General features: G+C 37.1%; 1 protein-coding gene across 4 annotated transcripts in view; it reads left to right on the top strand.

Moving 5' to 3' along the window:
* The window catches only part of LNPEP (leucyl and cystinyl aminopeptidase), a 76,069-nt gene that overhangs the window by 35,804 nt on the left and 13,971 nt on the right, over positions 1 to 26,294 (top strand). For all 4 annotated transcript variants that reach the window (XM_081131392.1, XM_081131393.1, XM_081131391.1 and 1 more), the window contains exons 3-12: positions 1,780 to 1,918; positions 3,220 to 3,351; positions 8,638 to 8,758; positions 9,379 to 9,533; positions 11,300 to 11,413; positions 12,840 to 12,971; positions 16,407 to 16,538; positions 18,747 to 18,907; positions 19,160 to 19,248; positions 25,108 to 25,291. In XM_081131392.1, coding sequence (XP_080987518.1) covers positions 1,780 to 1,918; positions 3,220 to 3,351; positions 8,638 to 8,758; positions 9,379 to 9,533; positions 11,300 to 11,413; positions 12,840 to 12,971; positions 16,407 to 16,538; positions 18,747 to 18,907; positions 19,160 to 19,248; positions 25,108 to 25,291 — 1,359 coding nt within the window. The remainder of the gene's footprint in view (positions 1 to 1,779; positions 1,919 to 3,219; positions 3,352 to 8,637; positions 8,759 to 9,378; positions 9,534 to 11,299; positions 11,414 to 12,839; positions 12,972 to 16,406; positions 16,539 to 18,746; positions 18,908 to 19,159; positions 19,249 to 25,107; positions 25,292 to 26,294) is intronic.

The following is a 26,294-nucleotide window of genomic DNA, read 5'->3' as shown; positions in this document are numbered from 1 at the left end:
GGTTATAAGTATCAGCAAGCAGTAGCCTTCTCAGACTTTTTTGTGAAATAGTTATTGTTACATCTCGTTTAACCATAATTTAAGATATTTGTTGTAGCATATCATGATCCAAGTTTTATCCAAAGTAATGGTCCAAGTAGACTCTCTTATATGAGTAGTATGGATATCATCAAACTTTATCCCCTGGTTCTTGTGGGTAAGAATTTAGGGGTGGGGTGAAGAAATGTAATGTTAAAAATGTAATATGTTTAAATTGTTTCATGTATGTTGATTGTTATCTTTCTTGCAGTTTACCCAATAGAAACAGCTATTTGGGCAAATCCTTACCAGAATGAAAGTATAATAATTTTAACCATGAAAGAAGAGTTATCTAGCATTTATAATAACATCTATGTAGGACTTTATGGCATACAAGTAGTTTTTACTATAAATAGTTTGATTCTAACAAAAACCCCAGATGTTTGTAGGGGATCCCACCTGAGTCCTAATTTAATAAATAAGGAAATTGAGACATAGGTCATTGATTTGCCTGAAGTCAGATGGGTGGTAAATTGAAGTTTGTATCTTCTAACTCTATCTCCCACACTCTTTTCTACTTATCTTTTAAAAGCAGAAATGGCCCTAAGCAAGCGAGGTTATCATGCCTAACTAAAGTGGCAGCTGTACCCTGGCTGGTTTGGCTCGGTGGTTAGAGTGTCAGCCCGCTGACTAAAGGGTCCTGGGTTTGGTTCCAGCCGAGGGCACGCACCTTGGTTGCAGGTTCAATCCCTGGCCCCGTTGGGGCATGTGCAGGAGGCAACCAATCAATGTTTCTCTCTCTCTCTCTCTCTCTCTCCCTTTGCCTCTCTCTCTTGCTCGCCCCCTTCTACTCTGAAAAAAACAATGGAAAAAATACCCCTGGGTGAGGATAAAATAAATAACTAAAGTGAAGTGGCGGCTGTGTATGTACCATAGTGACTGGCTGGCACCAGAAACGTGCACGCTAGGGCCACACTTGCCGTGATTGCTCTACGGCCGTGTTTGGATGATTTCCCAAATGCAGATCTGTTTTATTCCTCAGCTTAACTGAAAAACCTGCATTTCTACTCTTTTTCTTGTTATGCTTTACTCCCAACCTTTCGATGTGTCCAATTCTCAAGGGCTGTTGCTGTGCTGTAGGAGGGGGAAGAATATGTTTAATTTATTTCTGAAGAGAGTAAATGAAACAAGCATACGATAGGACAACTTTTTTTTCTCTTCAGTTTTCCTGAAAGCGCTAGTTGTGAGTTTAAGGTTTAGGTGTTGTGAAGTCAGAGTCTGTACAGATGAGTAATAATAAAAAATGACCACCCTTCATACTGATCTTCCATCAGAAGCCTTTTATAGTAGCCATCTCTGGCCACACTGAACAGCCATCTTAGTCCCTGGACATGTACTGCTCTTTCCTTGTGGTTTACCTCTTTCCAGATTGTACTTACTTCCCTTCTCTACCTTTTCCAATATTCCTCATTTTTTTAAAGGCCCTCTTCAGATTTTGTCACCAGTTTCCTTGCAATATCTCAACTGCCAGTCAGAATCTGTTTCCTACCCTTTGTTTCCAGTGCTTTGTTTTCATTGTTATGACATGATTTGCAGCCTGACAAGTTTCTGTTCATCCTACAACCTCTACCCCTCCCAGTTGATTGTGGATCCTTTAAGACTGGGATTGTATGATGTTTATCTTAGTATCCATAGTACTTGGCAAGGTGCCTTGAATAGTAGGTGCTCAATAACTATTGGGTGAATTTGCATTTGTTTTAGGTACTTTGCAGCAACTCAGTTTGAACCCCTGGCTGCAAGATCTGCTTTTCCTTGTTTTGATGAACCAGCATTTAAAGCCACATTTACCATCAAGATCATAAGAGAGGAGCAATACACTGCTTTATCAAATATGCCTAAGGTACTGTTCTGGTCCTTGATTATAAAATCTTTCAGTGGGTCTCTTTCTTTGTTATAAAGACTTGAATTCCTCTTTGTCATATTATTGAGAATGATTAAAATCTCATACATTCTTATTCTGTCTTAAAATACATATATAAAAGTTCAAATATATGTTGGAATCAACCGAGAAGTCAGCCTGAGGAACACTTGAGGAAAGAGAAAGACCTGTTGGGTGTGGAACATATGGGCAGGAAACATGAAGTGTGTGCTGTGTACTAAAGATGTGAGAAATATTAATACTATGAAGCAGCACTGAAGATCAGAGTGATATTTTCTGAGATATGATGAATTTACTATTCTAAACAGTGATATTTCATAGTGTTGAATCGTGATTGGCCTTGGTGTTTTATTAGTTATTTAAAAATCAGTATTGTAACATCGAGGTTTAACAAGAACAAACAACTTTCTGTTATATGAGTTCTGCATGGGAGGCAGTGAGGGTGAAACCAAGCAGAATTGTTTTTATGCTAAAGAGAACTTAGGGGGTCCTTTTGTTGACACCAGAGCCTGACAGCCTTTCAGAACCCATGTGGCTAGGGAAGAGGAGCAGCCACATTCAACAGACTATGGAGTGAACCCTGGTAGGCAAGAGAGGACGTGTCTGTCCTTCAACAGGTGCGTCATTTCAACAGCTCCACTCCCAGACATACTCTTCACCTTAATCTTTCTCTAAAGAGGTGGAATGCCTACTTGCCTAGTATCCCAAAACATATTGCAATTTATGGTCAGAAATCCTATAAGATTGCTTACATTCCCTCATCTTGTGTCTACTACAGACTTCTCTAAAGACTTTGAGCCCACTAAACCTTTCTGGGGTCATCACATGGTACTTTCTGAAGCTGTTTCAGATCATTTGGAGTGATGTCCCAGCTTTAGCTCCTTCAGTGAGTGTGTTGTAGCAGTAGAGAGGAGCACTGCTAGATCATAAGGAAGGATTTTGGTTTTGATGATGTTTTAAAGGGGAGAAACAGAGCCAATATTGCTTACTATCTCTAACTTACATTTATTTAAAACCAGCTTTAGAGACTAAAGACTCCTTAAGGATTTTTACTGTAATTAATATGTCCTTATGATGGAGGATGGTAGAACAGCCTGAAATTAAGAGCCATACTCTGTTTAGAAACTAGTGCTGAGAAATTAAAATATGCCAACATCTTTACTACTTATTTCCTATTTGAATTTTCAGTTTCTCAGTTTATTTGTCACTGTCATTTATTCCCATAGTTATAGAATTGTTCATCTTTTCCCCTTTGCTTGTAGAAGTCATCAGTCATTGTGAAAGATGGACTTGTTCAGGATGAATTTTTCGAAAGTGTGAAGATGAGCACTTACCTGGTTGCTTTCATTGTGGGGGAGATGAAGAATCTGAGTCGGGAAATAAATGGAACCCTGGTATGTTGTTATGGCATTTATCTTGAAAGAGGCTGAGAGGAATTCTTTATTGATTTCTGGTAACTGCTTTATGGAGGAGAACAAGTTTTTGGATCACAACTCTGACATTTTATGCCAGAACTCTTACTTTTTGCTTAGTTGTTATTTATTTTTAATTGAATACCTGCAAGTAAATTATTTTCAAGTTTCTTTTAATTTTACTTTTACAAGTAAATTCCAGTAAGACAACATATGGGGTGGGTAAAAGGAGGTTTTTAGTTGTTCATATGGTAAACATTACGATAATTAATAAATAATTATATAAGACTAAACTCTGTGTTTTGCATACTCATGAATAACGCTCCTAGAACTGTATTGTACACTCTGGTGGTCACTAGCTTAATGCGACTATTTAGATTTAAATTAAAATTAGACCATAGTATCATGGCTGAATAAAATGTTCTTTACTTATGCCCACCTCCTCTGGTAATCATTTCACAATATGTAAGTGCATCAAAATCAACACATTGTACACTGTAAATTTACACAATATTGTATGTTAATTAAATCATTAAAGCTGAAAAAATTAAATTTAAAATTCACTTCCTCAGTCTCATAGCCACATATTTAGTGTTTTTGTATGTGACAAGTGGCTACCATACTAGATATCATCAATACTAAATATTTCCATCAATGCAGAGAATTTTATTGGACAGTCAGTGCTGAATCTAGACATTATGCAGAGTTAAAAGCTAGTGTAAAAATGTAGTTAGAAGAAATACTCCAGGTTGTGAAAGTTAGTTGAATCTTCCTTTTTTAACAAGCAAGGCCTGATTGGAGTAATAAGTAAGATTATTTAAGAGTTTTGTGTATCTGTGATTTGTCAAAATAGATTATTTGTTCTAATTGGCTCCTCTGTTTCTCTTTGTCATTAGTGATCTTCTGTAAATGATTTTTGATTGGATTTTATGTGTTAATTTTACAGTAGAGACCTAATAAAACTCATATTTTCACAAACTGACATATAGAAAAAAAGGGTCTTTTAAAGCTAATAATAATTATTCTTCATGATAGAAATGGAATTCTTTTTTTTTTTCTTTTCATATTTTTGATTCCCACCAGGGATCAAACACATTCAGTTGGATTTGCGTTTTCTGCCTAGGCTAAAGAGCTTTATTTTAATCACAGTATACTTGGATCATATTATTTTTCTAATTAAAAGGGTATACTCTTTTTGTTATAAAAGATTATGTCTACCCCATAACTCTTAGATTTAAGCACAGATATGAGGATTATCTGGTTGCTTATTAGCAATAACACTGTATGCCTTTATGCTCAATGTTAAAGAATGGAGAGCTATTCAAGAAGTAAAGTGTTCAGGGGTAAGTATAGACTGCATATTGAATAAGTGCTCAATATGATTTACTCACCTTTGAGTTGAAAGAGTTTTTGTCAAGTCTAAACCAAACAATTTTTCAGAATTTGTTCAAAAGGATATTAAGACTGTTTTAAATCTGAAAAAAATTAACCAATTCTTCTTCAAGCGTTGCACCACATAGTTAGCCCTCGATTTAGATGTTCCAGCCCTGATAAAACCTAAAAGGCTCAATCTGCAGTCAGGTTTGCTTCTTGGAGATGCAGCTGAGTACCAAACCTCCCTCTCTTTTTGAAGCTTTCCTTCTTTCCACAGCTGGGGTTAGCCGTTCCCTCTGATGTAGCTAGCACTTTAGTTACATCTCTGTAGTAGTTCCTATTATACTTTTTGATTCCCCAGCATGTTTTACTGTATTACAAAATGTATGCACGTTCACCTTTTCCCCCTCCTCTGTTCTGTCCCTCCCTCCATCCCTCCCTCCCTCCCTCTCTGCTTCCTTCTCTTCCTTTTCTTCCTCACTCTCCCTCTTTTTCTCTCTCCCCCTTTTTCTCTCTCTCTCTCTCCCTCTCCCTCTTTTTCTCTCTCTTTCTCCCTCCCTCTGCCTCCTACTCCATCCCTTTCTTTTTTTCTTTCAACTGCTGTGTTGGCTTCTTATTGCTTATAGGACTACATTCAAACTCATCACTCTGATATTCGAGGTCCTCTTATAAATTAGGCTGTATTTCCAATTGCTCCAGTGTGACTTCTTCAAGTATTATACCTCATTCTCAGATAGATAGATAGATAGATAGATAGATAGATAGATAGATAGATAGATAGATGATAGAATTGAGAGAGTAGTTTCAGGTGACTTTTTTGCTTTTTATTTACATTTATTAGGCAGCAACATGGTTTTTCAAGGAATGTGGAGCTACCTGGGTTCAAATCTTTCCCCTACAGCTTACTAGCTATGTGCCCTTGGCAGACTGCGCTATAACCCTCTCTAAGCGTCACCTAGTACTGTATTGCCTGTATTAGCGTGCCCTCTCAAGGATTAAATTTTAAATTCCTGTAAAATGTTCATTACCTCATGATAATAATACATAGACACACACACAGGGAAAGTACAGTCTCTTTTTTGCATATGCAAACATCATGAACTCCTTGTATGTCTGTAAATATAAAATTATTTTTAATGTTACCCAGTCGTGTGTTTTGAAAAAATTAACGGTATACAAATAAACAATTATTTTATTAATTTTATACATTTTTAGTGGGAAATGGAGAAGAATCTAACATGCATGGAGTTACACTCTGTGCTGGAAGCTTACACACTCATTTATAAACATCTTTTCATTTTATAAACCAACTGAGGGTGGAGGTGGCATTAGCCCCATGTTGCTGATGAAGAAACAATGTCTTAGAGAAGTTTGGTAGTTGACCCAAGATTATATAGCCAGTAAGTGATAGTCAGAATTGTACTGTCCACCACAATATGCTGCTTCTTACACCAAATGACATAAATAACTTCTGTAGGTACCGTGACAAGAAATTCAAAATTTGAGTCTAGCAAAGGAGTTTTGTTATGTTAAAATGTGGCAGTCTTGCCCTGGCCCTCGTGGCTCAGTGGTTAGAGTGTTGGCCTGCACACTGGAGGGTTCTGGGTTCACTTCCCGGCCAAGGGCACATACCTAGGTTGCAGGTTCTCTCACACATGTCCCATCTAGGCATGTGTGGGAGGTAGCCAATTTATGTCTCTCTCACATCGATGTTTCTCTTTCCTTTCTCTGTCTCCCCTTGTCCCCTGCCTTTTACTCTTTCAAAAAATCAATGGAAAAAATATCCTTACTCCTTGGGTGAGGAAAAATAAAAAAATAAAATGTGGCAGTCTCTAGTTGGTTTCTGTTTTGTAATATTTGACATTAGGCCTATTTCACAAGATTCAGAAATAAGGCCGTAGGGCTTTCTTACTAATCAATCTTACCAAACAACTGAAAATGTCAAAGTTGGCTGTAGATTATTAAACATGTCCTGTTCAGTGGTAAAGACTACAGTGTTGTCAAAGGCCCAAAGAAAGAGGAACATTTGTTTTATTATTTCTGTCTTTAAGTCTCTCCCTGACTTCAGGAATGCCAGAAATACCTAGGAAATTCTAGGCCAGTTTAAAAATACACTGCTTTTATCTGTTTGTTTTGAGGCTTTTGTTTTGTTTTATTTTTCCTATTGCCTGATTTTGTTTTTACCATAGACAAGTCTAATTAGTAGATTCAGAATTCAGTGGTGGTTAGTCAATGTGGACTGTCTTACATTCAAACAGAACCTTCAACAATATTATCCATATAAAGTTTTAATTTTAATTTTTTCATATTCAGTCAGGAACATGGCTTAGTTCCAAATTTCCACTCAAACGTTTCTACCTCAACTATCTCTCCACCAGCCAGGGTCATTGTTTATAATTTCTATAATTCTCCTAAAGTCCCTTCAGTTATTCTGGATAAACTTGATACTGGTTTTTTGTTTTAGGAATTTATGCTTTTTTCGTGTGTCTAGCTGTCTGTTTAGGAAAGCTGGTATTTTTGAGGAGCAGGCCATCTTATTATCCTGTTGAGTGGGGAATGAGGTTTAGTTCTGTTTTTACTTTTGTTTTATCTAGTTTTTGCTTTTATTAAATTAAGGAACAGATTAAGTGAAACCTAACAAATTTGTTACTCCTCAGTCTAAGAACCGTTTGCTCTGAGTCTTTATTTGTGTCTTTTAGAAATCTCCCCAAAGTCTTAGCAAGAGATCTTGCAAGGAAAGTTGTAAGTTTTAAGGCCTGAGTGCCAGCTGAGTTCCATTTAGCAGTATTTAGAGTACTTTTACCAAGACCAGAATGCTGGTCAGGACTTCCTCTTTAAACTCGATTGCCCTCGTTTATTTCTTACTGCTTCTGGTGCTCAAAAAACAGGCTTGATAGTAGTTACAATGACCAGACGATTAATCTCTAGTGCGAACTCACCGCACACCTTCTTTTAAGGAAAAAGAAAGGAAGTAAAGAGGAAAATACCAAAGTACCTTTTTCCTGATTATCGTATACCAGAGATGGGACTAAGTGAGTCTTCTGGCCATATTTCAGTTTCATATAAACCTGTTTCCCGCTTCACTTTTCCTCTGAGGAAAGATGTTTACCACATACAGTGATGGAAGCGGCCAAATGGGGTGCCTGGCACAAGGATGTTTGAGGAGGAATCTGGGTGATATGATTGATGTTTCCATTGGGAAAGCATCTTCTAGATGATTGACCTCTTAGAAAATGTTGACAGTTTCTCAGTCCTTTAATGGGAGACTAAAATTAATTTTAAGGGAGAGTCTACCAATGGAAGAAAACCTGGCTGTGCCATACTTACTAAAGGAGAATGTGTTGGTCTCTAATAGTTCTTTCTAGGGTAATTTCAACAAATGTGCAATTTCTGCCTTATGTATTTATTTGAGAACTAACTCCCTCTTAAGATGTGATTCCTCTGTATTGAGCGCCTGCCTGCTTGATGCCAGGCACTGATAGGTGTCAAAAGAATGAAAATTTGGTTTTGTCCTTTAAGTAATTCACAATCTTGGTAGCTCATAAGCAAGAGAGGACAACTGTAGGTAATGGGGAGGAAGAAAAAAGTATTGTAAAATTAAATGGGCAAATGCTTATAAATTATTATAATATGACCCAAAATAGTTTGTTTTGGATATTATGTTAGCTTTAAAAAAAAGAATTTTCAAGTGTGTGTTTTTTTTAACGTTGTGTGTATGGAAGTGACTTGCTAAACTCTGAGGGTGCTAAAAGAACTATAAGCAAGAGTTTTTGTCCTGAAAAATCTCACAACTCTATGCAGTTCTCACATATGCCGATCTTGACAGTGTTTAGCTGAATATCATGACATTTTAATTATACCTGGCCTTACGTCATATGTAATGTTTTCTTCTAGGTTTCTATATATTCTGTACCAGAAAAGATTGATCAAGTTTATCATGCCTTGGAAACAACTGTGAAGCTTCTTGAATTTTACCAAAACTACTTTGAAATTCAATACCCACTTAAGAAATTGGGTAAGAATCAAACAGTGCCTCTGATTTCTGTCACCATTATAACCTAGAATTATTTGGCAAATGTTTTTTAGAAAGAACTCAAAATTATTATAAAAGAAAACCAAGAAACACTGTTAATGATTTAAAAATTGTTTGTATTTAAGATCATTTAGATTTTATGAGTGTATCTGAATGTGGAACTTACAACACTTAGAAATTTATAACACTTTGCTTAGGGCTTAGTCTGGAGTTTAACTAATTCTAACTTCCTAAGAAATTCCTGACTCAGATAATAAACCTGAGTACTGGAAGCTCTGGAAAACAAGAGCGTTTCAGTGCTCTTCAACATGGAGCTGGTTCTATATAGAAGAGAGTTGGCCCTCCCCATTGTGAAGGAGTTAGGTATCTCTTCCTTTGCCTAGGGACAGGGGAACAGTGGGTCTACAGGGGATTGATCAGGTCTCCCTCAGCTGACCTGTCGGTGAGGGGTATACAGGGCTCAGGTAAGGAAGGTTCTATTTGTTAGGAGTATAAAATAAACTCTGCCTCTTGATCCACAGTGATAACAATGGGTAAACTATTTTGATTTAACCAGGGAGTTGTTGAGGAGAAGTTGATTACTTTTTTCCTGTTATGTCCAGATTTGGTGGCTATTCCTGACTTTGAAGCAGGAGCAATGGAAAATTGGGGTTTGCTCACCTTCCGAGAAGAGACACTTCTCTATGACAATAATACTTCTTCAGACGCGGATAGAAAACTGGTTACTAAAGTCATTGCTCATGAGCTGGCCCATCAGGTATGAGCAGCAAGGCTGTTATATCTCATACTTGTGGTCTGTTCCATATCCTAGAGTGTTAGAATAGGTTTAGATGCCAATAATTTACCTTTTTATTGTAGTATTGCTTTCATAATAAAGTGTTGCTTTTGAACACAATTGAAAATGCTATTTAATGTTTGTATAGGACTTTACAGTTTATAAAGCATGTTCATGTGTATTGTCTCAATTTTCATAGCTGCTGTAAGGGTAGGTAATAATCCCATTTTACAGATGTTTCCAGAAATGAGACCCAGCTTAAGTAAATGACTTGCTCAGAGTCACACAGCTAGTAAATGGCAGCACTGGGCTCTAAAGAAGCACATCATCAAAATTTCTCTCTCCCCCCCCCCAATAACACACAATTGTTTTGCCTCTGACAAATGCCACCTGCTCAGTTTAACTAGGAGGGGAGGGGAGGGATCTTTTTCCTAAGTTGCACTCTCACAACTTTCACACTATAATCATGAATAGATTTATTTTTTCACTCCTGCTAGAACTGGATTTTTTATTAGAGAGAGGAAGGGTATTCTTTGCCCTTCCATGGAGAAGGGCCATGTATGCCATGGAGAAAAAGAAAATTATACAGGTACATGAACCTCCCTCTCTCTTCCCTAATACCTTGTCTCTCTTGCATCCTTGTGAGGAGGCGTTTATCAGTGTTGGGTATGATTTAGGGGTATCATGATGGTGGGAGGATATGGAAGAAAAGTAGAACATGCTCTGGGCTGTTTACTCCTATCTCAAACTCAACCTGAATACAACTGTATAGCCCTTGTGAAGACTTCATGACAAGCTGGCATACGAAGGGTATGCTTATTTACTATTATTGTGTTAGGCATTTAGACAAGGTGTCTTTTAGGGGCTCTCCTCTGGATCTGTTATTTCTAGGGCTGCCCATCACTACTTGGGGAGTATTTCTTCAGGACTTACAAATCATCTTCATCTGAAACAGGTTTTAAGATATCTTTGAAAAATATGTTCTGGTAATTCTCAAAAGTGTTTTGTTTCAGTACTTAGTAACCTTATAGTTTTGCTGCTGGTTTGACTCAAGGCCACACTGACTATCGCATACCCTATCACCACATTTTATTTCAGTGATTTTTGAGATACATATTTTAGGAGAGTCTCCTATCGTTTTTACCTTCTTACTTCCTCATAGAAAAACACATTTAAGATCTTTCTGATTTCATTTATTTACATGCATGCCAACTTTCTTAAGGATTGTTGTTTGAATTCTGTTTTGAATCATGTAAATACTGTCCTCAATTTGGGTAACTGAGAAGAAATGTGAAATATGGGCTCTCTATAGGAAAATCTGTCACAGAGAAATTTATTTTTTACTTGTCATTGATGGTTGTAGATGCAATGGAAAATAACCTTACTAATTTGATATTAGAAAGTAGAAGAATTTCATTACCTAGGAAATCTCATTTTTAAAGAGGTGTCTAAAAACTTTTTTTTTAACCTAATATGTAACATGTGTTAAATTGATAAATATGCTAATTGTCTGTTTTGCTTGTTTTCCCATTCAGTTAAGGTAAAATTAAAAAATTTTTATTTTACTTTTAAGGTAAATTTACACAGCTTTTGTAAGTCTTTAATTTGGATATAGTTTGTTTTAACTATAATGACTGTATTTTTAAGTAATTGTCATCTAGTTATAGGTGATAAATCTAACAATTCAACTATTAGAACATTCTTGAGAATAACTATTTTGTTGGTTATTAATTTGTTTTTCCCCACAGTGGTTTGGTAATCTGGTAACGATGCAGTGGTGGAACGATTTATGGCTAAATGAAGGTTTGGCTACTTTCATGGAGTATTTCTCTTTGGAAAAAATATTTAAAGAACTGTCCAGTGTAAGTACAGTGTTTTTAGGCCTACTGTGAATGCTAGAGGGAAAACAGTAAAATCATATTCACCATGCATTTTCTATGCATTTACAGAAATGAAAATGTTTCTAGAAAGAAACAATAAAATTGGCCTCTGTTACTTATGTCTGTCCCTCTTGGGATCTGACCATGAAAATTATGCTTTTATTTACTGGTATATCATTGGAAGCTGAAAGTATGTGAAATTATTTTACATTTTGTTGTTAAGATGAACATTTTTTTTGAACATTGATTTGCTACCTTTTCTTTTTAATAGTTGTGATTCTTCCTCTTGAAGGAATTTAGATATAGCTGAAAAGCCTTTTTTTGTAAAACAGAACTTTTTATCCTGTGCATAAAGAAAGAAAAAATTAAGATATTTTGTAGCAATGGTGTCTATTATTAATCTGATCTTGCTTATAACAGTGATACATAAGTTGATACAGACAAATAATTTGCCCTTTTTAGATACAAACCGTATTTTGTTCCTTTTCAAAGACTTGGAACACCATTCTGTTATAGAAAGCGTAATAATGTCACTATGTTATTACACTCTTTGGAGATGTTTCCCATCCTGAGATATTTGGACACACTAGGCTATGATATGACAGATATTTCCAAATAATTCAAGCAAAGATCCCTTTCAACCCCAAATTTCTGTGACTTTCTATTAAACTTCCTGGTTATATGATCTAAGACTTCTTTAAAACAGGAATACTCTTAGAGCTTTCAATTTGAATTTTTTTGTAGCGCCTGTTCAAAAATTTCAAGTGGCACAGAGGAACTCATTTTTAGCTACAAGACTAAACAAGATACTTTAAATCTGTGTATGCTCCTTAATTAAGCAGTGAGATTCACAGTTTCACCACTTGGTGGTGCCCAGAATGTTTAAAAGCTTCTAATATATATACTAGGGGAGCTTATCTGCTGAGCTCTCAAAGAATTCTCTCCGTTTAAGAGTTATATTTTATTTCAAATGAACCTCAGTTAAAGGAAATGTATATTATCTTAATAGAGAAGCTGGACTGTATATAGTAAATCGACTTAACGACCAGTTTTTATTTTTGTTTTTTATTTCAGATTTTATTTTTAAAATATACACAAACTTTTTTAGACTATTCATCTTGAATATCAGGGTTTGGCCTTTGGTTGCTGTAGTAATAGAATCTTAATTTATCCTTATACTATTTTTCATGTGGCCAGGAGATTATAATTTTATTTTTAAATTTAAGGACTATATGTGAATGTCACACTCTTCTTCTATTTTCAAAAGCTTATGTTCTGAAGTTTAGTGAATCTGGTTATTTTTTAATAATGTCCTTAAGCAGTAGGCTAATTTATATAAATAATTGCTGTACTTGCCTTTGCCTTTGATCCTGTTCATGATTTCCTAATCTGTTTAATTTTATACTAGTATGAAGATTTCTTAGATGCTCGATTTAAAACCATGAAGAAAGATTCCTTGAATTCATCTCATCCAATATCATCATCTGTTCAGTCTTCAGAACAGATTGAAGAAATGTTTGATGCTCTTTCCTATTTTAAGGTATTGCTTTGCACAGTAGTACCTAGAGTAGGTTTCAAATTAATTTCATATGTGAACATGGTTTATATTATTTAAAGATTAAATGAGTGTTATTTTCAGGTATCCTGTTAAAATTTACAATATTTGTGTCTATTTAAATCTTGATCTTAACTTTTTCTGGGTTATTCTCTTTTTCTCTGACTCTCGTTTATGTTTTCTGACTAGATTCTGGGCAGTTAACTAGATCTTATAGCAATATATCTTTTAAAATTGGTTTAGTCTTTATATCTATAGACAGGATATGTCCAGGGAGGGTTCTAAGCAAACCCTTGGCTATGTTATTCAGGATTGAGGTATATTCCAAAGTCAGAATTTCCAAAACAAGTAAGTGAACAGATATTTTAAGAATTGAAGATTAGGAGATTCCAAGGTGGCTGCAGAGTAGGTAGAAGCTACTCTCACGTCCTCTGGCACCAAACCAGATTTATAGCTAAATTATAGGGCCGTCAACCTGAATAACCAACTGAAGGACAGCTGAACAGTAGTATTATAACCACGGATTTACAGAAGAGCCCACATAGAGACTGGTAAGAAGAATGGAGATGTGAGGAGGGCTGGCCCCTGCACCCAGGTGCTGTGGCTGAGAAGCCACAGGGATGTCTTGGCTGCAAAAGTCTCCCCTGAGGAGTGTGGGGTCTCAATCCCATGCTGGATCTCCAACCCAGAGCATCAGAGCTGTGAAGACAAACCTGCATAGCATCTGGCAGTGCAAATCAGTGGGGACTCTGTCTGCCTGGAAGACGAGGGTGTCTGCTAGAAACCCAGGTGCTCTTTTAAAGGGCCAATGCACAGCGCCTTGGGGCTCCAGTAGAGGGAAGGCAACTCAGGGCATATGGGGGTCATAAAGAGAAGATCTACAAAGAAGATCTTGATGGCGTGGCCCTGAGGAGAGACCTGGAAGGTACAGCCACTGAGGCCCCTGTGCTGAGTCCCTGTCCCACACCACTCCCAGGCGCCACTTCCCAGGGTCTGACACTCCTATTCTTGCTGCACCAGCCTGGGGAGTACACTAACCCAGAGCTCCAACTACTGGACACGCCCTATCAAGTTTGAGTCCTGAGGAGGGGGTCTGCTGGATGCACCCAACAGGAACCTTTGGTGCCCTCTCTTTCTGGAGAAGCTCTTGGCGGTTATTGAACTGTGTGGCTTTGGAAAGGGGACCATTTTTGCCCCACTCCAGCAGGCAAGGCGGCTTCCACCCCCAACAGGAGACTGTTTTGATTTGTCCTGCCAAGTCCTGGTGGCCCTGCCCTGCTGAGCTCAGTTCTGAGGTGGGGAAGGGAGTGCTGCTCAGAGCTGGGACCTTTGGAGCCCGTCTCCCGCTGAGGTTCTTGTCTGGGACTTGGTGGGGCGCTGGATGGTGTGGCTGCAGAGTAGGGGAAAGGGGACGTGTTTGCCTCCCTCCTGCTGGAACAGCTGGCACCAGCCCCAACAGGAGACCCAGTTCATCTGTCCTCCCAAGTCCGTGCCATCAAGAAAGTCAAAGTTTAGGTGGTGGGTACTTGTGAAGCAATGAGAGATAATATGTGCTAAAGGAATGGTAGAGTATTTTTGTCTGAGATTATGAAGATAAATTTTTGGAGGAAAATGGAATGTATTGTACAGGTTAATTTCATAGGATTTGCTAATGGATTAGATGTGAAATATAAGTGAGGAGTCAAGGATGACTTTAAAATTTTTGTCTGAACAACTGGAAAAATGGAATTGTTACTTGCTGCATTGGAGAAGACTATTGGAGGAGTAGAATTTGGGCAAGAAGAAAATAAAAAGTTCAGTTTTTGAGATACCAAGCAGGCAGTTGGGTATGAGTCTGGAATTTAGAGAGGAAGTCTGGTTATATATATAAATTTGAGATCAATTAGGAAGGAAATTTGGAGAGAGAAGAGAAGAGATCTGAAGATTAAATTCCAGGAAACATCAAAGTTTAATCCTTAGGAAGATGAGGAGGAACCAGCGAAAGAGACTGAGAGGTTTAGCCGGCGAACAGTGGAGACGAGAGTGGTGCCCCAAGGCCGAGTGCAGAAGGACTTCCAGGGAGGAGGGATGGTCAGTCTTATCAAAAGCTGCTTACTGGTGCTTGAGAAGTTGAGCCTGAGAATTGACATTGGTTTGACACCTTGAAGTTCATCTTGAAGAAACCTGGATAAAAACACTTCCAGTGGAGTGATGGCTGGCAGGTGGCTCAAGACAATGGAGACGGCAGATGCAGGCAGCTATTTTGAGGAGTTTACTGCAAAGCAGGAACAAGAAATAGGGTGATGGCTAGAGGAGGCTTGAGGTTAAGGAAAGAAGGGACATCTTTTAATTGTTTAAAATGAGGAATGTTACATAGTCTGTAGTTTTAATGGGAAAGTTACAGTAGAGAGGGAAAGTTGGTGATGCAGGAGAGAAGGGGAGATGTTGGAAAAGAACGAATGTTTAAATGTGTAGAACATGTGACACTGTGGAGAGTAATAGGTGTTAAATTCAGTTCATGTGTATGTGCTAATTTTAATGACTTAACATTGCTCCATTTTTATCACAAGTGAAATTTATTCAAAAGCCATTTGAGTGCTTACTCTGGACTAGGCATTGTTTTAATCATTGGAGTTGAATGTTTCATTTTCCCTTCAACTAGCACACAGTCCAGAAGAAATGAATATATATCTATAGCAGATGCGTGAGGTGATATAAATTGCTTTTGAAGCTAGAGAAATAGGATTTCTATCTTGAATCAGGGAAGGTTCATCAAGAAGGTGGTGGTGGTTTTAAGGTTGAGAGTGATGATGTGTGCATCAGTGAATATAGTGTGACCTTAATAGGTGCATGCCTGATTCTGAATTATTAGTGTATACTTAGTACCCTATACATTTATCAGTTCCAAACATATTGGAAGGGACACTGCAGGAAGAGAGATCTTGGTTCGTTCAGCAACATGATATACTAAAATTAGAAATGAGTGTATTTCCTAACAGAGAGACTTTTGAGAGCTGAGCTCTTCTAATTTATTGTCCCTAGCAGTGTGCCCATGAATTGAACTGGTACCTTAACCATTGGGGATAAGAGTGGGGGTACCACAGAAAATTTGGCATGTTTTTCTATTAAAAATATAATCGTCGAGCTTTTTAACACTAACACTGAAACAGTAACTGATAGACCACATAAAGTGGCTCACAGTAGAATTAGTGCACATGGAAATCTACTCCATTAATTCTTTTCAAATCCTTTGAAATAATTTTAGGACAATTTAAACATAGTTCACATCTGGTTATATGAGACTACATAACAGAGTGTTATAACTAGGCTTTATATATGAAAGTATATGCTTAGATTGATTATATTCTGAATTTAGATTCTCAATTCTATAGTTCTTTTGTATCCTATTTTCCTCCCTTTCTCAATTTTTTTTTTTAATAGGGAGCTTCTCTCCTGTTGATGCTGAAGACTTACCTTGGTAACGATGTATTTCAGCGTGCTCTTGTTCTTTACCTGCATGATCATAGCTATGCATCCATTCAAAGTGATGATCTGTGGGATAGTTTTAATGAGGTAAGTTACCTGGATCTTTTATTTGGCTCTTAAAGTAAAAAGAGAGAAGTTCTATTTATATTTGATCAAGTATGCAAATAAGCTGTTGTACCAAAGACAGTTGTTTGAGAAAGAGGGGGATGGAGCTTAGGATTTGAATATTTATGAATAGAGCACAGAATTAAAAGTCAATAAATGGAATTGCTAGTCCTAATTGTTGAAAAATTGTGTGTGGCCTTGTGTAACCATTTTTATTCTATACCTTAATCTCCATTTCTACTTTGTAGGAAAGTTGTCTTTTCCAAATTAATGTATATTACTATATTTTCATTTTTTTCTTCAAAAATCTTTTTTTATTCTTATGCTTTTGCAGTTTTTCTACCTCCCATTCATGATTTTTTTTTTGTACTCTGCCCTCTGAATTGCCCTGTCTTTTGGGGCCACGTTCCTCTGGAGTAGATGATACATCACAAGCTGGCTGCAATGGCTGCACACTGCCCTCCCACTGCTTTGCTGTTTGGATTTTGTTGTGCCTGCAAATATTCTAATAAGCAGTGTAATTACATACAAGTTATGCTTCATAGCCGTGCATGAGCCTGGCCTGCATCGTGCGTGTATGCTAACTGCCTAACCCTTAGAAGCATTTGAGTTTTTTACCATGATCTAGATAAAGTTCTTAAAGTTTAGAAGATCACAGACGTATTTGAAAATGTGATGAAAGTTCTGGACATATTCCCCAGAAAAATCACATAATGTAAAACATCACACACAGTTTCAAAGTCTTATGGACCCTGCTAAGAGCCCTGCTCTGGATCTTTTCCGTATGCTCGTCCTGCTTCCTCACCTTGTCTGAAACCTGGTGCTTTCTAGCTTTTAACCCTTTGCCCAGAAGATGTATCTGCCCTACTCTCTGAGTTCTCTTTGAGAAGAGGGATCTGTTTTTATTACCTAAAAGTTGCATCCAAATCATTGTTACTCCTCTTATTTCAGTTGAAAGCTGCATTATTTATTGTATACTTGTTCTATTATCTCCTGACATTTAGAATATATTTCTGCCTTCCTCACTGATTTCAGCTTTTGTATCATCATGACTTCCTATCCCAGCCTAGTCCCTAACGGCATCCTCAGGATTTTTACCATCCGCATCAAATTGTGCACTGGCCGCTTCATTTCATTTCTGCCTCAAAGACCAAAAGTGCCTTGCTTTGGAGCAAGCTTGTTTTCTTCCCAACCCCTTGTCCAGAAATAAATAGATCCCGGCCGTGAGAAATATAAAATTATTATCAAAGTGAACTCGGGAGGCTTTGCCCTGTCCTTTTCTGCTTTAAATAAGTAGGAATATGGTGACCAAGGTAGGTAGGCTGCCATAGTGCAGTGACACTGCCAAACATTTTAAGTACTTGGTGATTTTAGTCGCTTGCAATTCAAGTCTATATGTAATCTAGAAAAATAATTTGAGTCATAAGTTTAACTCACTTTCTTTAAAGAGATAGTTGTTCAAAAATTGCCTCTTAATCATTGATACCAAATGTTTCAGGGACAGTGGGCTTTGGAGGACCTGTGAACTTCTGACACTGGATTCTAGATTTCTGTAGATAAGTTTAGTTAATTATCTGGAAAAGAGGGTCTGGACCATCAAATAAGTAAAAGAGGGTCTGGACCATCAAAAATGTACTGCTGTTCTCTAGAGAGACTTAAAGTCGAGGCAACTGACCTATTTATATTTCACTCTTCTGCTACTGCTGCTGCCCCCTGGCATTCCCACAGTATTAGTTCTTTAAAAGAAGAACTTTGACATTTATGAAAGCAAAGGGTCTGGAGAGGAGAGAAATCTGTACTCAGCTGATTCACAGGAGTAAGTAGCAGTGCTTCTGATTCTAGACTATACGTCATTATTCATACCTTCAGTGCTAGTCCTGTGAACTGAAAGAGTGCTCATATCTCCTTAGGGATTTTCATGAACACTCGGTTGATAGTATCTGCTTTTTCAGCATAGTGCCTCTCTCACACATCTTAGTAATCACTTAGTTCTGTTCTAGGTTACTTTCCTTTTAGCAACTGTTCACTTACCTAGTTTAGAAATGTAAATTCAACTCAGCATTTGTGCTTCTTTTTTTATATTAACACTAAATGTAGTCTTCATAAGATGTGGTAGAGAAAGAGGGAAGGATATAAACTGTAAAGTTTTTAAATTGTGTAAGCAAAAATAATTTATTCTTTTATTTATAGGTCACAAACAAAACACTAGATATAAAGAAAATGATGAAAACCTGGACCCTGCAGAAAGGGTTTCCTTTAGTGACTGTTCAAAGAAAAGGAAAGGAGCTTCATGTACAACAAGAAAGATTCTTTTTAAATATGAAGCCTGAAATTCAGCCTTCAGATGCAAGGTACATGCCCTCTTTCTCTCCCTGCTAGCTCTTTTGTACCCTCAGGTTAAAGTATTTTTAAATGTTTTATAATCATAGGTTCTTACAAAATCTCTAACAAGATTATTCCTTTCTGAAAATACCTTGAAAATTTTCACCTTCCTGCCAAAAAAAGAAAACCCCAAAAACAAAAAAAGCAAAAATCAACAAATTTTGTGTAACTTACTGAAGTATTGGAAAGTGTAATGATCTTTCAATATTTTATTTTTATAGCTATCTATGGCATATTCCACTATCCTTTGTCACTGAGGGAAGAAATTCTTCAAAACATCAATTGGTATCATTTCTGGACAAGAAATCAGGTTTGACTTAACACTTCTCTTATAAGAAATTGGAAACAGCATATTTTTAAAACATCTTACCAAGCAGCAGAAAGGAGTTCACACTTTCCAGTGTGCTCACTTTCTGAGCTGGTTTTATGAGTCACCTATATGTGATGTGACTTAAGTGAGCTTGAGTCTATGTATCTATCATGCATAAAATTGGTCTTTCTTAGTCATGTGACATAAAGTATAAAAAGTTGCACTGAAAGTGCTAGCGGTCCTGGTAGAAAATAACAAGTGCTATATTTTTATATCCTAGATAAATACTTTATGTTACAAAGTAAGAAGCAGAGCAGTTTTCTTAACCTGTGCTCTGTTGTCTGCTTTCTAGGGGTGGGCTGCAGCAACAGCATTTTAACAAGCACCCTAGATGATTCTTATGCTTAATAAAGGTTGATTCATGACCTAGATTTACAGTAAATAATTATTACAAAATGTCCTGTAGACATAGTATACATTTTTGGTAATGAAAAAAATGGGGCAAAAAAATTATGATGGCAAGGAAGGGGATAGTAAAATGTAAATATTGTATATGCTGACACACAACGAGTCTATAAAAAGTAGTTGAAATGTGTTTTCTGACCATCTGTTAACTACCTCTATGAATGCCATACCATATGTCCTCTTAATTTAGACCCTGAAAGAACATAAGGCTTCTGGGTTCATCAGGAACCATTAGTGATGCTCTAGATTTATGGAAAGGGAAGGTTTCTCATTTGAATGTGTATCTGGTGTTTAATCCTGTATTTTTGAGAGTGAAGAGAAACATTGATGTGAGAGAGCCACATTGATTGGTTGCCTCCCACATGCACCCTGACTATGGCCAGGGAACAGACCTGCAACCCAGGTATGTGTCCTTGACGAGGAGTCAAACCCAGGAGCCTTTCATGCGTAGGCTGATGCTCTAACCACTTAGCTACACAGGCCAGGACAGTGCTGCCTTCTTTAATGAAAACAAAACTGCATGCTTTAAGTGGGTCCTAGAAGGATAGCCTCTTACCTAAGAAAGAAGAAATAATCTCATCTTCCTGTTTGAAAGGTACCAATAAGGACATTTTGCAAACCTCCCAATAGTCTGTAAGTTTTTGGTGGTATTCAAAGTAATTGGACAATAAGATATCTGCTCTTATTAGCCCTTTACTTTTTATCTCAGTTTACATATGAGCTTTTTAAACTCTTTGACATTTACATCCCAAAGTCTAACTCCTGTTTTTCTGTAATAGCCTTTTTATCTAAGCCCTTACCTGGCATGATGTGTTTCCACTGCACAAAAATTGTTTGAGCAACTCAAACAGGCCATTCTTCCTCTTATCTCTGGGTGGCCTCTGTTTATGCTGTTTTGTCTCCTGGTAAAACACTCTTGCCTCCCCACTCCCTTGATTGACTCCTGTTCATTCTTCAGATCTCACTTCAACCCTGGCTTGCTCCAGGAAGCCTCCCCTCACCCCGAGACATAGTAGAGGCCCTACTATGTGCTTTAATAACTTTCTCTACTTCTCTACTTTTGTTTATGCTAAGTACTGTTTCACTTGTATCTGTCCCCACATTAGATGTGTCCCCTAATGAAGGTAAATATCATGACTGTATGAATCACTTTTGCAACCTTAGCACCCAGTAGGCACGCGAACATTTATTGAATGAATAAATTTTGTCTGTAATGAAGTGACTCAATTTCAAATGTCATGGTCGAAAGATCTAGGAAAAGAGCATTCAAAGCCTGGTGAAATTATATCTTTGTTTCCTTTCATTCAAAATATTCTTAGTAGGGGGAATATACAAAATGCACTGTAATACAATTGTAATCTAGAGCTGGGACTGAGCCAATACACGGTGGAAGCAGTGTCTGTTGGTTCCTCTTCTCAGCTGTGGGATTTCCCTTACTGCTGCTGCTGCTGCTTTCATCCCTGGCAGTTCGCATTTTGATGGTTCACATTGAGAATGTTCTGTCCTCACAAAAAAATGTTGGACCCTAAGGACAGTAGCTCTTCTTGGTTCCTGATATTTTAATGAGAATCACTCTTATTTTAATTTTTTCTGTTCTCAAAAGAAATGTAGCAGAGGTGGTGGCTACAGAGGCATAGTTTATGTCATATGACTTTAGTACAGAGTGTTATCTTGGTAGCTTATTAAGTCTTTAGTATATTTCCATGTGTTCAGGGTTGCTGCGTTAGTCCATTAGCTCAATCAAATATAGGAGTTATATTTGGTTAACATTTTTGTCACTTTTCCCTGCATTCATGAATTTTGAGAAATGAGTAGTTGTGTAGAAGAAGGGCTGAAAGGCCGAGCCAGAGCGGCTCAGTTGGTTCAATGTCATCTGTGCACCAAAAGGTTGCTGGTTCCATTCCTGGTCAGGACACATACCTAGGCTGTGGGTTCGATTCCCTGTACAGATGGATGTTTCTCTCCCCCCCCTCCCTTCCTCTCTAATCATGTCCCTGGGCGAGGATTAAAAAAGAAAGAAGAGCTGAAAAGGGCCGTTTGTTTTCAAGCTACATATTGAGGAAATTATACTAAAAAAGTGAGCGTCTCCCTCTCCCTTTTCTTCCTTTCTCCCCCACCCCCCTCGTCTCCGTCTCAATCCACATCTTACTCAGACCTCTAAGCCCTTTAACTGTAGGAAATTTTTATATTGAATCTAACTTGAAACATTCATGTTTCTAAAAGGGTATCACTGTGCCAGAAATATTACCCTGAAATTAACAGACATATCATTGGAGTGAAAGACAACTGGAAAAAAGAAGGAAAATCATGGAATTAAGATATTTATCATGTACCATCCCCTGCTCTTGCCTTTCCCCTAATAAAATAAAGGAGAAGAGAGGGCACTGCAGGAAGGAATGCTTTTGAACAGAGGGGATGCAGTTCAGCTGCAGGTCTCATGCTAGTCTGCTGGCGCAAACGACACAGGACATTTTGTGACTATGGAGTAAAAACATGATTTTTGTTTCTGTGTTTTAATGTTTCTTTACAAAACAGTAGTTGATTTTCATAACTCATTGACAAATGGCTTTTTAAAGTCAATATTAGATTACTTCACCTGGGCTTCTGCCATTTAACATTGGAGTTCTCATTGTTTTTCACTGCTTAGCAGACTGTGAAAATTGAACTGTTAATCTGTTAATGATTATACTAGATTAAAAACATATGGGGGCAGCCTCATCCACGTTTGAGCTGCAGGATGCAGTTTCCTCTCGTGAGTAAAGCTGTTATATTTTGATACCTGTGGTTTTAAGGCTCTCTATTCTGGACCATTCAGAAGACCTGAAAGGGACTAACATGTTCACTCAAAGTGATAACTCTGCTCTCTCTGCTCTTGGCTGTACTGCTTTATATTCTGTCATCGAGATGACAGTAATAATTTCAAGTACACTGCCAGCTGCATTTCACCTCTCTACCATTTGGACTTGGCTAGGTTTACAACACAGCAAATTGCTTCTTATCAGCCAAGATACTATGTATTTCAATATTTTCCCGAATCCATCTAGTGGGGAAAATGCCATACTTATCATTACTTGCCTCTTTTTATGGGAAAGGGAAGAGTTGGAGCTCTTCAGTCCTTCTCAAGGTCCTTTCTTGATAAAAGATCTGTAGAAAATTGTGTTTGGTGACCTGGTGAGTGTTGATATTTTTGCATTAGCTAATGACAAAATTAATTTCATTAGTCATAGTTTCGTTAAAAATGTCTTCAACTTGGAGCAGCTACTGTTGCCATCACAATTATTCTGTAGATTTCATTCTGCTCTAGAAAAAGGAATAGACCATATTGATATAATTGATTTTTCTGCTATATCAGCAATAAAACAGAAGTTGAATTTTTAGATGAAAAAGACATTATCTGATATGTCATGTTAAGACACAATCAGAATATAAGTCTTTTCCATCTTAAACATCTTTTGCAGTTTCGGTAGAATTAGAATAAATAAGATATTAAGAGAATCTGGTAAATTTTAATAATTCATGCTTTTGAAATTAATAGACCCTAAGACTTCAGATACTAAAGGATTTAAATGTGTTTCTAAATTATATGTGCAAAAAACCTTCACATAGCATTATTAGGATAGTGAAAATTTTAAAACAGCCTAAATGTTTCCAAATAGGAGATTGTTAAACTATGGTAGGTCTTGAAATTATGAATATTATGAAGATATTTGAAAACTGCATATTAAGACAGTGAAAAAATGGCAGAGGATGGAATCTGATAGGTGAAAATGCAGTATAAAAATAAATGCATATATATATGTATACATATATTCATTGTATGGAATATTACATCAATTTAATTGTGTATAGGAAAAATCTTGGCAGGAAATATATCCCAAAGTGCTATTATTGTCTGAGTTTAGATTATTTTTCTTATCTCTCTACTCCTCTTTCTCTTATAATTTTAAAAAATTGTATTATTTATCTTAAAATGGGTAAGAAAACTTATAGAAACATTTACAAGCCTTATTTAGATGCTTTAAAACCATTTACCATGACATAGTTATTTTGTTTATTCATCCATTGATTATCCAAGTATTTTTTGAGTACCGGGAACACTGATTAGCAGTGAAAAAAAATAGCTCATGGAGCACATATTCTATTTTTTTTTTTTTTAAGATATATCTTTATTGATTTCAGAGAGAGGAAAGGAGAGGGAGAGAGAGAGATAGAAACATCAATGATGAGAGAGGCATTGATCAGCTGCAGCCCGCAACCCGGGCATGTGCCCTGACCGGGAATCGAACCCCGATCGCCTGGATCCTAGGTCGACGCTCAACTGCTAAGCCACACTCGGCCGGTCGGAGCACATATTCTAATAAATAGTAAACCTTAAGACACTTAGATGTATACCCTTAACTATTATATTAAATTCATGTCCTTGTCGCAACTTTAAAGGACATTTCTTGATTAGTTATGTTAAGGATTTTAAAATTTATAACATATATTTGGTAGTCAACTTTTGTAGTAATATATTTTTGTAGTCATATAGTTTGTACCTCCTTATTAATTGTAAATTAAGTGAAATCATTCCATATAAATTTCCAACAATTCTCTCAGCATTTATATATGCAATGGTTGGGGCTCAATAAGGGCAAATCACTTTTCTATTATTTTAACTCAATTATTTTTTATTTGTACCTAATGAGACATGAATACTTCCCTAATGTTTATTTTGCTAGCTTTGAATTATGTGACTTTTCTAAATGGCTTTGTTTGTTCTTCCTTTGCTAACAAGGACAAAGGCTGCAATGGAACACATTTTATATCGTTCTCTCACGACTCCCCTGCTGCCCCAACCCACACACGTTTCCCTTTCCCCCGCTTCCCTCCTCTAGCCACAGTGAACTTGGGAGCCAGTTTGGTGTGTGGATACCATGGATACTTTTTCTCTGGGTCTTGAACACTCTTTACCTGGCCAACATCTATATATGTTAAAGTCTCAACTTAACTGTTATTTCTTCCGGGAAATCTCTCCTAACTTTCCTTAGGGGATGAAGCATTTCTTCTGTGTACTTCCATAGAATATCATATTTTCTTTTTCCATCAGTAACATTTATATGAATTCTACCTGCCTGGTTACATTAGGCTGTAATATCTATGAGAGTAGGGACATAAATACCTTGTTCACCATTAAATAAGTAATTGTTAAATGAATGATTGGTAATCTCTGTTAACGTGAAAATAATTGTGCTGAAAGGCAGAGATTTAGTTTCTTAGTAGAATAATCAAATATAAAAATATACTATAACTTTGAAACAAAGCATCTGTTTAATTTTTTTTCTGGCCCTCTTATCCTCCTCTCTCTCTCTCTCTTCCCCCCCTCCACCCCTCTCATTTTTTGGTCTGTATTAGATGTCATCAGTCTTACAGAAGAAGTGCAGTGGATCAAAGTCAATACAGACATGAGTGGCTATTATATCGTACATTATGCAGATGATGACTGGGACGCACTAATCAAACAGTTGAAAATAAATCCTTATGTGCTGAGTGACAAAGACCGAGCCAACCTCATCAATAACATCTTTGAACTTGCAGGGTAGAGTATACTTGGTTTGGTTTGGTTTGTTTGTTTTTTAAACAAGTGATATTGAGAAAAACAACATTTTAGAAAAACAGTTCAAAAGAACTAGCATATATTGCCTGTTAGATATAATTCATTTTGGAGGAACTGGAAAATGTAAGACATAGTGCTTGCCTTCAGGGACTTTATGATCTATATTGAAACATTAGCTACAAATATTGAACAGTTAAGTAACAAGATTTAAATAACATTTCAAGAATGTAGATGCCAACAGGCAGGACCCATATTTTCTGAATAAATTGATGTAGTTCAAGCTTTGTTTTATTTCTTGAGAGAATTCCTTTCAAGCAGCACTTGGTTTAAGTGTGATGCTTGGTGCTTACTCACCATATGAGGGACATCTCTGATATCTAGAGCTGCCTTATTTATGTGTATACTTGCTTCACCCATCACCTCATGTGGAATCCCAAAGCCAAGAATGGCAGTGACCTGGTGTATAGATTTCTTCAGAATAGGAAGATTACCAGTATAAGTTGTTAATGGATCTATAAACAAAAGAAATATTCAGAAGTGTTCCCTCTGACTGCTCTTGACCTTCCTATTTTGGTTCATTTTTTAATGAAATGACCTTATGTCATCTCAGCCATCATTATGATTTCTATAAAATGGTTAATTTAATTTATTTATTTTTAAATATATCTTTATTGATTTCAGAGAGAGGAAAGGAGAGGGAGAGGGAGAGAGAGAGATAGAAACATCAATGATGAGAGAGTCACTGATCGGCTGCCTCCTGCACGCCCCCGACTGGGGATCGAGCCCACAACCTGGGCATGTGCCCTGACCGGGAATCGAACCCCGATTGCCTGTATCCTAGGTCGATGCTCAACCGCTGAGCCACGCCCAGCCAGGCAAAAATGGTTAATTTTAAAAGTGTACTTACCATAAATTCACAGTGAACCTCGCTTTAACAAGTTTGAGAAACAAACTCCCATATAAATAATTTTCCTTCTGACTCAGC

Source organism: Miniopterus schreibersii (assembly GCF_964146895.1).
Source record: "Miniopterus schreibersii genome assembly, chromosome: 3".
Taxonomy (NCBI): domain Eukaryota; kingdom Metazoa; phylum Chordata; class Mammalia; order Chiroptera; family Miniopteridae; genus Miniopterus; species Miniopterus schreibersii.
Note: the sequence above shows the minus strand (reverse complement) of the source record. Positions and strands in the feature narration are given on the sequence as shown.